The sequence below is a fragment of the Megalobrama amblycephala genome, linkage group LG7 (assembly GCF_018812025.1).
Source record: "Megalobrama amblycephala isolate DHTTF-2021 linkage group LG7, ASM1881202v1, whole genome shotgun sequence".
Taxonomy (NCBI): Eukaryota; Metazoa; Chordata; class Actinopteri; order Cypriniformes; family Xenocyprididae; genus Megalobrama; species Megalobrama amblycephala.
Window position 1 is genome coordinate 17784601 of NC_063050.1, and position 14513 is coordinate 17799113.

General features: G+C 41.4%; 1 protein-coding gene across 5 annotated transcripts in view; it reads right to left on the reverse strand.

Moving 5' to 3' along the window:
• Nucleotides 1–3364: 3364 nt before the first annotated feature.
• Nucleotides 3365–14513, reverse strand: part of herc56.1 (HECT and RLD domain containing E3 ubiquitin protein ligase 56.1) — a 43892-nt gene continuing 32743 nt past the window's right edge. For all 5 annotated transcript variants that reach the window (XM_048196266.1, XM_048196265.1, XM_048196264.1 and 2 more), the window contains 7 exons: nucleotides 14307–14447; nucleotides 13754–13920; nucleotides 13568–13628; nucleotides 12983–13053; nucleotides 4561–4744; nucleotides 4369–4471; nucleotides 3365–4158 (listed from right to left, as the gene is read on the reverse strand). In XM_048196266.1, coding sequence (XP_048052223.1) covers nucleotides 3947–4158; nucleotides 4369–4471; nucleotides 4561–4744; nucleotides 12983–13053; nucleotides 13568–13628; nucleotides 13754–13920; nucleotides 14307–14447 — 939 coding nt within the window. In that variant the 3' untranslated portion in view covers nucleotides 3365–3946. The remainder of the gene's footprint in view (nucleotides 4159–4368; nucleotides 4472–4560; nucleotides 4745–12982; nucleotides 13054–13567; nucleotides 13629–13753; nucleotides 13921–14306; nucleotides 14448–14513) is intronic.

Sequence of the window (14513 nt, forward strand, 5' to 3'; positions counted from 1 at the left end):
TAGGAAGCGGGAGGCGGGCGTCTCGAGGACGGCGCTCTGGCCGGCAGTCTGCGAGGGCGCCGGCGCTGTCTCCGACCGGCGAGCTCAGCTGGGTCCGCTGCGAGGGCCTCTTCAGACGGCGGCGAGAGTTTCTTTTCCCCGGCAGCGAGCTTCTGCAGGCTTCAAACGGAGATCAGCGAAGAGAAGTGTTGTCGTCGCTGAGGGCGAAAGGACTGAAATCCTATGGCGAAATGCCTGCTTATAAAGCCCCTTTCCCGCCCCTTTCGGCGGGAAAGTTCACACGCTCTGTTGCCATAGGTCGTGCAGCTATGCCGCGCCGTCATTGGTTCAACAACTTGTCTATGAGTGAACCAATGACGGTGCAGTTACACTGCGTTATTGAAAAAGGCTTCAGTAACGGGGAAAAAGGGAGACTTTTCCCCATACGCAGTACGAGTGAAGTATCGAAAGGGAACTAATGGAATATTGTTAAATCTCTGATCTCTGCTAATCAGGTGACCAGATCGCGATTCGCAAAACATGGACTCACGTACCTCTCTCATTCAGCATGAACCAAAATGTTTCCATGGCTGCGATGTCACATTTAATTGCTAACCTATTATTTCTTTTGTAAACAAAGCTTTGTGCTTCACTCGTGTCATATTCACGTAAATGCCACAGCCCTATCAGTGGGTACCGAATATACCCGGATTTTCGGTACTACCGGTAACTGTTACTACAGAAATGCTGGTATCGTCACATTTTCAAAATTTCAGTACCGGCTTGGTACCGAAGTACCGGTACTCTTGGTACCGAAGTAACACTACTTGCTGCATATTTGCTGCGCGCGTCCTCAGCCTCATACACAAGTAGACTGAGGCAATCGCATGTTGTGCAAGAGGAAACCCCGCAGGTGCGTTCCACTGATAACGTTCCCTCCCCCAACAAATTCCCAAAGAAAAGTTCTGCTACTTTATCGTTGTTTTCACATAACTTGTGAACAATAATATAGGAACAAAATTTCGTGAAGTTCACTAAACCAATCTTTTTTTTTTTTTTACAAATGTAGACAAATATAAAGCATTAATAAATCAATTTAAGAGAAGAAGAAAAAGATAAAAAATAATAAAAATACATAAGGAAATAAACAAAACAAGTCAGATTAAATCAATAAATATTTCACACCAGTTACAATGACACCGAAAATTATGCGTCTTTCCGAGGATAATGGTTAATTTCTTGATTACAGTTTTGACATAGTGTCTGCCTGGACATTTTAATCATATTTGGTAATTCTTTTTGGTAATTTTCTTTCCTGGGAAATTTACCTAGGCTATGTTTATTATTTTGTCATCGTTATTTTGTTTTCAGGAGTTAATGGTCCTTATTAACCTTGATTGACATGGCAATAAAATTCTATCTCATTATTTTGACAGGTAAAGTTTTGATTGGGTTTGTTGGATTCGGTGGGTTTTGGTGAGCTCTTGGGCTGGAAATGGTCCACTCAATCTGGCAACACTGAGCAGACTAATGCAGTTATTAGAGAGAGAGAGAGAGAGAGAGAGGGAGAGAGAGTTATCAAATGTGTATGAATTACCTGAGTTTGTGCGTCTCTTAACAGTGTTTCACTTCAAAGAAACACACTGTGTATTTGCCTTATATTTACTCATACTGGAATTGGTTGACAGATAATATTGCTTGGAAAAAGGTCTGACTTATACATAATCAATATTTAATTACAAACAAAGTCAAAGAGGTCTCATTTAAAATGATAGGATTTACCCAGTGAAGTATTACCTTGTAAAATTTAAAGGCGATATTGATGTTAAATGCTCTTTCTCTGACAATTGCCCAGAAACTGTGATTCATCTGTTTTGGCACTGCCCATTTGTAAGACCATATTAGCAAAATGTTTGTGATTTTATGGAAAAAAAAATATTGATGACCAGTCTGTGCTTTTATAGAAAGATTTATTATGGAGGTCTTATGGAGGACTGTAGAGACAAGCGCAGCCAGATTTATATAAAAAAAAAAAAAACTGTATACTCTTGCTGGCAAAATTCCATATTCATAAATGCACTTTTTTAATATATATATATATATATATATATATATATATATATATATATATCTTTCAAGAGAGAAGTTGTACATTATATTGACTCGATTTTCTAAATCTGTAAACTTTTCAATATTTTTATGTAGATTTAAAGCCCCCTCTACTTTTGCTTGTTACATGTATGAGGTTATATATTGTATTTTGATGCATCTGTAACACTTTTTTAATAATAATAAAAAAAAGAGAGTGACACTGAATATAGTTTTGTCATCTTATATGTGTTCCTGATGTGTATATATATATTTTTTAGTTTATTAACAAACATACAATGTTGGAGATTGACTTGATTTGCCTTCAGTCAGTGTACACGAAACAGCAATAAATAGCAATAATAGCAAAAACGCAATAATATAATTATAATGATAATAATAAAATACTACGCAATACTATATTATCCTACAATATTTATTATTAGGGTTTTTGCAGGGTATTTAATATTTGTGGATATGCTTCTGTTAGTTTTACTTTAATTTTGGCTTTTTTTTTCTTTTATTTATTTATTTTATTCTTACAACATATTCTCCTAAACTATGTGATATTGGATGAGGACTGAATTTCTGTCAGGACCACTATCGTCAAATATGATAGATAATGCATAGAGTTTGTATTGGCGGTATGGTTCTGTTCTGGGCAAGAACTCCCTGCGCCTCCATGCAGCTTAGCATGAATAAGAGCAGGGAGAGCAGCAATAAACCCCCTAGGGGAAACAGAACAGGACCAACATATGCAGATATCATTGAATGTCATAATTTAACGAACACATATTTCGAGAATTAGTCTGATTAGGGAAATAATAAGACCATCCTGACTGAAGAGAGGAGGAGCTGGGGATGGAGGAGGGTAATTTGCTCCTGAGAATGCAATAGCTGCTGATAATACTGAGGAGCTTATATATAGATGCTGTGATAGGCATCGTATTCCTATAGGTAGACGCAAGTCACCTGGGAGTCAGCTGATGCAAGCTTGACTGACGTGACCTGCCAGAACTGACGCTAACGCTAGATTTTTAATCTACATTTTTTGCCCCAGTCTTAATGTTTTTGTTTTTGTTGTTGTTGTTGTTTTTAAAAAGATTTTTAAAATAAATTTAAAGTTTATTATAGCCTACTTTCTTTTTTTTTTTTTTTTAATTAGTCAAACATTTAGCTTGATCCATTTTATTATTATTTAAGCCTGACAGGCAAGATAAAATCTGTGTTGAAGAAATGTATTTTATATTTTATGGCTATAGTCTTGGTTCATAAAAAATGTAAAATAAATAAATAATTTTATTATTAAGACATGTTTATTTTAAATTAAGTTCATAAATACAACACATCACATTACAGCATTTGGAAAAGAAACTCTACTCCACTCTAGTGTTAAAGTCCTGGAATCTGTTTGTGGATATAAATGTAAACTCTGTTATCAAAAATTGCTTTCTAACCGCAAACATTTTTCTATTTTTTCCTCACGTACTACAACAGGAACTGATCGTTGAGCATGAGCTGTTACAAACATTCCACCTTCTCAGGTCATTTATGTGATTCATGTAATTCAAAAATGAATGTAACGAGACAAAAAATATTAACATAGCCATTTTCAACATATTAGGCACACAATTAAGAGTGAATGTGCATATTTACAATAAAAATATTATTTGCAATCAGTTTAAGTAAATTCTAGTTCTTTTAGAGTTCTTCTTTATCACCTTACATTCCTTTAAATACTTTAATTAAATACCCCTCTAAAAATAGTTTGGTCCCCCAATGTTTCAGATGCTGTTAATGCCTTGATCATGGATCAAGTATCAAGTTATTAGATCTGTGACTTGAGTCCACAGATGATCTCAGAACTCCAGCATCTGCCTCACTCTTCCCAGAACCCCCTCTTGTGGTTGATGGCTTCAATTACTTTTGCCCTGAGTGTTTTCTTGCTTTGATAAATAGGAAGTTCTAACAGAGCATGGCAGGTGAGGGCCTGTGGTAGATGATCCTGAGTAAAGTTGAACAGGGGTCTCACTCTCATCTTCACAGCGCTCATTCCCAAAATGGGCACTTTCTCAAACCCTGTTAAGAACACTTGAGAGAGGAAAACAGGGGAAAGATTTAATTGAAAGCACTCTACAGTAGATGTGTTCTGGCATACAGGTCAAAGTCACTACCTCATAATCACAGGAGCAGCTAGAGTAGATGCCATTTAATTAAGTTTGATTTCTTAAATTAGATCTCATTTCGGCAAATGTCATTTTCACTAATTACTAAGACAAATCACAGCACTAGTGAACTTACATAGAAAGGCCTTCTTCTCATTTGATGTCAGTTCATCAAACACCTCCCAGAATGAGATGATGGTTGGATGCTCAGCATAAAATAATCCTTCATATGTGGTGTTCTAATGATCAATAGATAAATGTAGTCGATATTTAGTTGCTCACAATGTTAAGAGCAGAGTATGACATTTCTCTTTGACATAACATGGACCTGTTTGAGGATGTCCCAGTCATATTCCTCATTGCCCACCAGAACTCCTCTAAGCTCCTCCGGCTCAAACATCTCCACCAAGTGTCTGTGACACGAATTGAAGAAGCCTCTCTTGAACTCTTCAAACACTTCCTCTACCGATTTATTCAGGATATAATCCACATACTTGTCCACAAATTCAGTTCTGTTGCAGAAATTATATAAAAAAAAACCAAACAAAAACAAAACATCAATTAAGTTTTGCATCTTACTAAGATTATCAAATATTATCCAGGATTAAGAATAATGTGTGATTAAGAATAAGCAAAAAGAATATGTTCTAGTGACAGTTAAATGGGTATCTCAATATAATTAGATTTCTTAAAGTCCCCCTGTAGTCAATTATTTTATCCCTTAAAACTCATCTTTGATCACCAAAGTGACATTTAAACTGTCTTCCTATGACAAAAAAAAAATTCTTCATGCCTTAAAGGGATAGTTCACCAAAAAAACGAAAATTCTATCAATACAGTTTTTTTTCAAATGCTAACATACTTTTGTCCAATCTGTAGTCACGTTTTCAAAACTCTAAACACATTTAGCAGAACATCCGTCTGTTGTGGCCATAACATTAACACAATTCATGTCGTTTTTACACAAAATGGAGACAATAAACACGTTTCTAAAATGCTTACATTTTCTTTTCATGTAAGCTTACCTCATAGTAAAATCATGGATCTTTCTCATCTTATTTGCAAACGCTTAAACACAGCAAGTCAGAAATGAAGACCCAATGTTCCAATCTTTAAATATAGGATAAAACCTATACTTTTGCAACAACAGCAGTACTGGAAAAGTACTGGAAAAAATATCAAACAAATACTGAAACAATTGATAAGCATTTTAAATTAGCAGATCACTGAAATATTTAGAAATAGCAGATTCCAATCTCAGCTGGAGGCATAGTCAGGTGTTGAAGTTCTTTCCATTATATTACATTTTTTTCAATAGGTTGTTTGCACATGACGTCACAGCAGCAGCGCGAATGAGTCTGGAGGGCAGGGAGTGAGTTTTCTATATATTTCTATCAAAAACTCAAAATTCATATGTTTTGCGTCGTTTATGGTTGCTCAAATCGATAAAATTGAGAACACAGAAGGTGTTTATATCGTTTACATAACTTATACCATTTTTTTATAACTTAAATTTTAAATTTAAATTTTTTTAACTTTAAAAGTTGTCGCCTTTAATAGCCTTTTGCTTCTGCTGATACTGAAATTAACCTGCTTACCTTATTTGTTTTTGACTTGGTTAAATATCCACATTCTTCATGGTATCGTTTGCAGGGAAGAGAAGCTATTTTATCGCATTGAATGATAATTTGGTGTTCAGTTTTGTAGTATTCCGTTCACAGTGTTGATCTGGTTACCATGAGAACAGTGTCACGCGCTGCTGCTTCAGCATGGTAGAAAATGTCCAAATAAATAAATGTTTAACAAGCTGACAGAAGTCGATTCAACAAGACAACACTTTCAAAAACACTCAGCTATGTGATTATTTTATTGAGTGATAGTCAGTGGGTTAAATCAGTGACATTTTTAGATTTGATATACAGCATATAAAAGGCAACAATTGTATTACGCAGTCCAATTTTTTTCCCTGAACGATGATGTGAGCTCCTGTTGCAATTCTTGGTTCAGCATAAATGACCTACAATGGCGACATTTTTCATTTGCATTTGAGAGTTTCTCTCACAATTCTGACATTTTTTTTCCTCAGAATTGTGAGATATAAACTAGGAATTGAGAGAAAAAAGTCAGAATTGTGAGATAAGTCACAATTACCTTTTTTTACTTTCTATTCATGGCAGAAATAAGCTTTCATAGGTTCCACATGTGTAAGGGGGAAAACCATAGAGATGCACAATCCAGCACACATTCTTACTCCTCTCCTATACCTCTTCTCCCTTGTCCTGATCCAACTTCTCTCCTCCTCCATCTATTCTTCTCCCTTACCCAGATATTATTTTCTCTCTGCTCCTCTGTGTTGTTCTTCATACACACTGAACAAATCTGATTCAAAGAGTCCTATTTTATTGTGTGTCTATATAATGAAAATAAATTCAACACCTGACTATGCTTCCAGCTGAGATTGGAATCTGCTATTTCTCAATATTTAAGTGATCTGCTAATTAAAAATGCTTATCAATTGTTTCAGTTTTTGTTTTTTCCAGTACTGCTGTTGTTGCAAAAGTATAGGTTTTATCCTATATTTAAAGATTGGAATATTAGGTCTTCATTTCTGACTTGCTGTGTTTAAGCATTTGCAAATAAGATGAGAAAGATCCATGATTTTGGTATGAGGTAAGCTTATATGAAAAGAAAATGTAAGCATTTTAGAAACGTGTTTATTGTCTGCATTTTGTGTAAAAACAACATGAATTGTGTTAACCCTTAAATGCATGACTGTTTCTCCAATCATTCTTACATATTCGGGTCTTTATCGACCCGGATCTAACACGGAAGGATCTCTACCTGTCGTGATAATATAAAACTCCTCTGATATTAGAGTAACAATTACAGAAGAATAAAATAAATTGTATTTTGTTACCTTTTGGAGCTTGAAAGGCCTCCATTTGAGCAGATGTTTTATGCCATCATCACTGGCCTCATCAGAGCTCATTTCCCAGTAAATTCAGCAAATAATAGGCTAGTTTTATGTTTGAGGTCACGAATATGAGCCCATTCACGATCTCAAACATATTCTCAGAACTATATAATTTTCAACATCTTCAAAATCAATATTTAGATTGCTAACAGCTTCACCAGATCCATCCAGTGACAGTTACAGTCATATTTGATTGCGTTCAGTACTTGCTATGCAGTAAATCACTGAGCCATTTCATGTTCCCTTTCGATACTTCACTCGTACTGCGTATGGGGAAAGGTCTCCTTTTTCCCCGTTACTGAAGCCTTTTTCAATAACGCAGTGTAACTGCATCGTCATTGGTTCACTCATAGACAAGTTGTTGAACCAATGATGGCGCGGCATAGCTGCGCGGCCTATGGCGACAAAGCCCGCGAATATTCCCGCCGAAATGGGCGGGGTAGCTATATAAGCAGGCGCTTCACCATAGGACTTCAGTTCTGTCTCCTTCAGCGACGACTTCATATCGCTCTTCGCTGATCTCCGGCTGAAGCCTTCGCCGCCTGGAAGCTCGCCTGGGAGAAGTTCTCGCCGCCATCGAAGAGGCTCCCGTAGCGGACTGAGCTGAGACCGCCGAACGAAGACAGCGCCGGCGCCCTCGCCCTCGCAGACTGCCGCTTCGAGTGCCGCTCTCGAGCCGCCCGCTTCCGGCCGCCTCTCAGCACGTCTCCTGCCGCCATCCGGCGCCGTTTAAAAAGCTTTTCTCGCGGCTTAACGCCGCTTTCTAAAAGAGCTTTCCCAGCGGCTCTCGCTGCTCTAAAAGAGCTACAATCACCGTTTTCACGGCGGCGGCGTTGCCTCAATGCCACGCCACAGCTGTGGCACATGCAGAGCCTCGCTCCGCGGATTTTCGCTCTCTAGCAGCTGTTCACCGCGCCGCCCTCGTGCCGCCTTCAGCATCTGAGAGCATTCAGCTCATTCCCTGCCGTCTTCCGTCAGGTGAGTACAGAGCTTATTTTTCTACTTTCTCACTGGCGTTAGCTTTAAATGCCGTCTCCGAACGCGTCATTTGCCGGGTCCTCCCCCGCAAACCGTGTTCGTTGAGGATGCGAGCTTCTCGCTCTCTCAGCTGAATTTGACATGATGCTCTCCCCTGACTTAGGGGAGACTCATGATACATTTTCTATTTGTGTGAGTGTATTTTTCCTTATCTCAATGCGCGTCGATTGAGAAATATAACGTGACGTTCTCCCCCGACTCGGGCATGTTTTTATACTGTATTAATGGAGCTGATTCTGCTGTTTGCGCTGAGTTTCTCTATGCGTTGCTTGCCGGTTCCGCCCCGCAAGCCGCATTCATTGAGAAATATAACATGTCGCTCTCCCCCTGTCTCGGGTGAGACATATATATATATATATATATATATATATATATATATATATATTTCAGTTGATACAGCATATTTCTGCCGAGTTTGCTGAATTTCTCAGCGCGTTGCTTGCCGGTTCTGCCCTGCAAACTGCGTCCTTTGAGAAATATAACGACACTCTCACCTGTCTTAGGTGAGACCTATGTTATTTATATTCAGCATATCAGTTGATGTAGCATATTTATTCCAGTCTCTCTGCGTGTCGTTTTCCGGCCCTGCCCCTGCAAGCCACGTTCATGAGGATGTATGCGCTCACTGAAATTGAGCTCAATTCTCACTTGTGCTCGGTGGAACTAACATGCTCATTATGCTGGACCTCTGTTCATGTGACTTGCTGGCTCTGCCCTGCAAGCCATGTTCATTGAGGTAGAGTGGTCTCACTTCCGACACCGCTCGGTGGAATATATCTTGATGCTCTCCCCTGACTCAGGTGGGACACATGTATATTTTTCCAAGAAGCATATATCTGTTTACTGAGTTTCTCAGCATGTTGTTTGCCGGTTTCACCCCGCAAGCCACGTTCATGAGGATGCGTGAGCATTTCTAAAAACTAGCCGGTGTGCAGGCCCCCCTTCCAGCGGCCCGCCAACCGGTGCCATTCAACCCCTTGTCACGCGGGGAGTATCAAGTGGGTTCTGGGGATAATATCTCAAGGCTACTCGCTCCAGTTTGCTCGCAGACCCCCGCGTTTTTGCAGGGTGCTTCCCACTTCAGTAAACACGGACGACGCTCACGTCCTCCGAGCCGAAGTGATGTCTCTGTTCGAGAAGGGGCCTATAGAAATGGTCTCCCCTCAGAGAGCGATTTACAGCCATTACTTCCTCATTCCCTAGAGTGATGGCGGTCTCAGACCCATCTTAGACCTCAGATTCCTGAACCTTTCCCTCATGAGATGGAAGTTCAAGATGTTAACGCTGAAGCAGATCCTCGCGCAGGTTTGCCCCGGGGACTGGTTCTGCTTGCTGGACCTGAAAAATGCATACTTTCACATCCAGATAGCCCCCCATCTCAGGCGATTCTTGAGATTCGCATTCAAAGGTGTGGCTTGCCAATATATGGTCCTTCCATTCGGGCTGTCCCTAGCTCCTCGCACTTTTACCAAGTGCATGAACGTGGCGCTTTCCCCACTGAGACAGTTGGGAATCCGGGTTCTCAATTATCTCGACGACTGGCTCATCCTAGCCCAGTCACGAGCTGAGCTGGAGCATCACAGATCCGTGCTACTCAGCCACATGGAGTGCTTGGGTCTCAGGGTCAACTTTGCCAAGAGCTCACTGCTCCCCAGCTAACGTATAATGTTCCTGGGTGCAGTCTTCGACTCAGCCCGTATGACAGCTGTAGTATCGCCAGAGCGCGCTCTGGCCATTCAGCAGCTCGTGGCATCAGTCAGGAACAGAGCCTATCTCCCTCTGAAGTACTTCCAGAGGATGCTAGGGCTGATGGCTTCCGCCTTCCCGGTTCTGCAGCTCGGCCTTCTTCGGATGCGGCCTCTGCAATATTGGTTGACGTTCCGGGTCCCTCCTCACGCCTGCCGGCACAGCTGCCTGTGTCTCAGGGTCAATCAGGCCTGTTTGACAGCTCTGAAACCCTGGATGAACCCTGTATGGTTCAGTCAAGGTGTACCCCTATAGGCAGTGTTCAGAAGAACGGTGCTCTCAACAGATGCACCCAACACAGGTTGGGGTGCTCTTTGCAAGGGCAGACCGGCCTTCGGCTCGTGGTCTCACGAAGAAGCCATCTGCACATCAACTGCCTTGAGATGTTGGCAGTGATTCGAGCCCTTCACGCGTTTTAGACACACCTGACGGGAAGCAACGTCTTAAGTCCAGTCGGACAGCATGACAATGGTGTCATACATAAATCACCAGGGTGGTCTTTCGTCCAGCCGCTTATGCGCTCTGGCGAAGCGTCTTCTGGAATGGGCATTACCAAGGTTTCAGTCGCTCAGAGTGACTCACACAACCGGGAGAACAAACTTGGGAGCAGATATGCTATCCCGGAGCAATGTCCCCTCAGACGAGTGGATGCTCCACCCCCAGACAGTTCTCACGATCTGGGAGTTCTTCAGGAAGGCAGAGGTAGACCTCTTTGCCTCAGAAGACAACTCTCACTGCCCAATTTATTTCTCGAAGGAGGACACGAAAGCTCCGTGGCCGATCCCCCTGAGACGGGACCTCCTCTCTCAGGCGAACAGGACGATTTGGCATCCCCAGCCAGAACTCTGGGCTCTGCACCTCTGGTCCCTCGATGGGACCCTGCTAACCTCCCCGGGGATGTGCTGAATACCATCTCTCAGGCGAGAGCTCCGTCCATGAGACGCTTCTATGCCCAGAAATGGTCAGTCTTTGATGGCTGTTGTTCTGTACGCAACATAAACTCAGTGGAGTGTGATGTATCTCCGATACTATCTTTTCTCCAGGAGCGTTTAGAACTAGGTCGCACCCCTTCAACGCTCAAAGTTTACGTAGCAGCCATCGCAGCGTTTCACGCTCCTATCGCTGGCCAGTCAGTGGGACGAAACCTTGTGGTGCGTTTCTTGAGAGGTTCTAGGCGATTGAATCCACCTCATCCTCTCACCGTTCCCACCTGGGATCTCTCTTTGGTCCTCAGAGCTCTCAAAGGGCCTCCCTTTGAGCCACTGTGTTCAGCTGACCTCAGGCCCCTGACGCTCAAAACCGCTCTGCTACTTGCACTAGCATCGGTTAAGTGTGTTGGCGACTGGCAGGTCCTCTCCGTGAGCCCTGCATGCCTTGAGTTCGGGCCCAACGACTCCAAGGTCGTTTTGAAACCTAGGCTACATCCCTAAGGTGCTCTTGACTCCATTCAGAACACAGGTCATTTCCCTCTCAGTGCTTCCTCCCTCGTCGGACGAGCGAGAGCTGGAATTGCTCTGCCCCGCCAGGGCATTAAGGACCTACGTTGAGCGATCACAGCCTTTCCGGCAATCCGATCAGCTCTTTATCTGCTTTGGTGGCCGCACCAAAGGGTCTTCGGTCTCAAAGCAACGTTTTGCGTGTCGGATAGTCGATGCTATTACTCTTTGTTACTCCTCTATGGGCCTCAACTGCCTCATAGGAGTTAGAGCCCACTCCACTAGAGGAATGGCTTCCTCTTGGGCCTGGTCTAGTGGAGTTTTGATTAAAGACATCTGTGAGGCAGCCGGCTGGTCCTCGCCGTCCACTTTTGTCAGATTTTATCATTTGAATGTCCCGACCTTACAAGCTCGGTCATCTCAGTATGATCCAGCGGCCTCTATTGAGCTCCGCTTCATGCCACTCTGGGAGTTAACTCCCCTTTTGGTAGTGTAACAAGGGTTCGACGGCTCCAGCCTTCTCACTTGTCCTCTGGTTCCCTCGCGGTGTCCAAGACAAGTCCAGTCGTTCCCTGCCGTGGCACGGCGCGGTTGAATTCGTTCCCCATACGCAGTACGAGTGAAGTATCGAAAGGGAACGTACTCGGTTACTAACGTAACCTCGGTTCCCTGAGATACGGAACGAGTACTGCGTTACATGCCGTGCCACGAGGCTGCGGCTTCAGTGTCGTCGCTTCAGTCGAATGACCTGAAGTCCTATGGCGAAGCGCCTGCTTATATAGCTACCCCGCCCATTTCGGCGGGAATATTCGCGGTCTTTGTCGCCATAGGCCGCGTAGCTATGACGCGCCGTCATTGGTTCAACAACTTGTCTATGAGTGAACCAATGATGATGTAGTTACACTGCGTTATTGAAAAATGCTTCAGTAACGGGGAAAAAGGAGACCTTTCCCCATACGCAGTACTCGTTCCGTATCTCAGGGAACCGAGGTTACGTTAGTAACCGAGTACGTTTCTCTTATTATTTCGTTTTCTGTCTAAATGAGTCGTCACTTCAGCATTGTTTCAGACATTGCCACCTTGTGGAATAAAGGTGAATTGCACTTATTCTGTCATCTAAGATTCAATTATTGTTGTGCAGAAAAAATATATGTACACTCATACACACCTTGGGTCGTTTGCGACCCTATACAATTTTTTACAAAAAATGAATACAAAAATAGGCATTCTTTTATAATTTTATGATTTTTTTTCTTGTTATATTCTTTATAATGAATTGATTGAGGAATACCAAGAAGGTTGATGTCTGAATTTAAAAAATTAACAAGGAGGAGGGTAGTGAATGACGTCCTGGGTCACTAAAGACCCGAGGTATGCATTTAAGGGTTAATGGTATGGCCACAACAGACGGATGTTCTGCTAAATGTGTTTAGAGTTTTGAAAATGTGACTACAGATTGGACAAAAGTATCTTAGCAATTGGGAAAAAAAAAAAAAAAAAAAAAAAAAAACGGAAAAACACCACATAGACATATAAACAACAAAAAATAACCTGACCTGTTATAATTTGCGACAACTTTTCCTGGCTCAGCTGGATCCAGTTCTACTTCTGTTTCATTCCAAGTGATCTAATGTAGAAAGATAAAAAATATATATTTTTAAAGAAATAACAGGGTCTCATTCACCAACCTTGTGTGTAGACAAATTTGTGTGTGAAATCTGCATACGAACATTTTCATTTTCAAGCTATATTCAAAATTTATGAAAAGAGATGTAGAAAAATAATTCAATCATACATACACAAAAAACTCATACTTTGGGTAGTCTTATAAACATGTTAAGATGAAATTTTATTCAGCTATTTAATCTTAAATATATTTCATCATAAAAGAGTAAGAAATTGGTGAGTTATAGCTCAAGCTGTGAGGCTCCTCTGCATAAAAATGCAGATACGTTTCTGGGCCACAAGCAGGTCACAGCAGTGCCACATGTCAGCCAAGAGCAAAGAAATGGACCTTATCTGAGCCACAAAATCTGTGTATATTAAGTATAGAGTCATCTGAGCCTTAATAATCCTGTTAACCTGATGTCTTTAAAAGCTACATTACGGCACATGATAACACAAGAAACAAACAAACAAACCGTGAAGTTCATGTCCATTTCCACAACGTCATCGCTGTAGTCCAGGATGTACCGCAAACTCCTGAGAACATCATGTTTCAGATTCATACACATACACATACATAGAACATGGACATACATTTTAGCAGTCATTATACAAAAATATACCAAGAGAATCAAGATAACATTGATTACAAAAACACTCACTTGCCAAGAACCGGACTGAACTCTATCAAGTCTTCTAGAGATGGTTTGACATTGCAAAGCTTCTTGAACAAAGCTAAAGGAAAAGGCAGATTCACTACAGAGTTGTTGTTGAAGGCCAAGCCACACAGAGTCCCAAACAGGAAGTACTTCTCCTTCTCCACGCTGGGCTGGTGTGGGATAATAAGTGGTTAAGGCCAAAGAGAACAATAATAAAAATGTAAATTAATGGGAAAACACAAAAGTGGTATTAGGCATCTTATAGATTCACACAGGAAGCGTTTTCCCACTCCACTGTGCTACTTTTCCATTGTTTTTCCATGTTAACAAGTGCTAGATGGACGTGTTTGAGCATTGCACTCATGTCTTTTGTAGCGTCTAGCATATGACACAGCATTCTAAAAACACTGTGTTCAAGTTAAAAGAAGTTTAACTTTCAAAAAAAGACTTGAGACCTTGTTTTTCCCCCCATTCCACGGTCCGCACTTCACATTTTTCAATAAAAAAAAGCATGTTCCATGTGAATGGCCCCTTAGGTAAAAAGTCTTTGCCATACCTGTGTCGGGAACCAGCTCAAAGTGTTGTTGTCATTGTACATGAACAGCTGAGACTCTGGTGCGCAAAGCTCTTTAAACACATTGAGAAAAAAGTCCTTCTTGTTGACATCTGTTTTTCTCATATCCTCTGTGTAAAACACCTATGTTAGATAGCCAAAAGAATTAATTTAAACTGCAGCTCCTAATAGTTTGTATGTTCCTGTCTT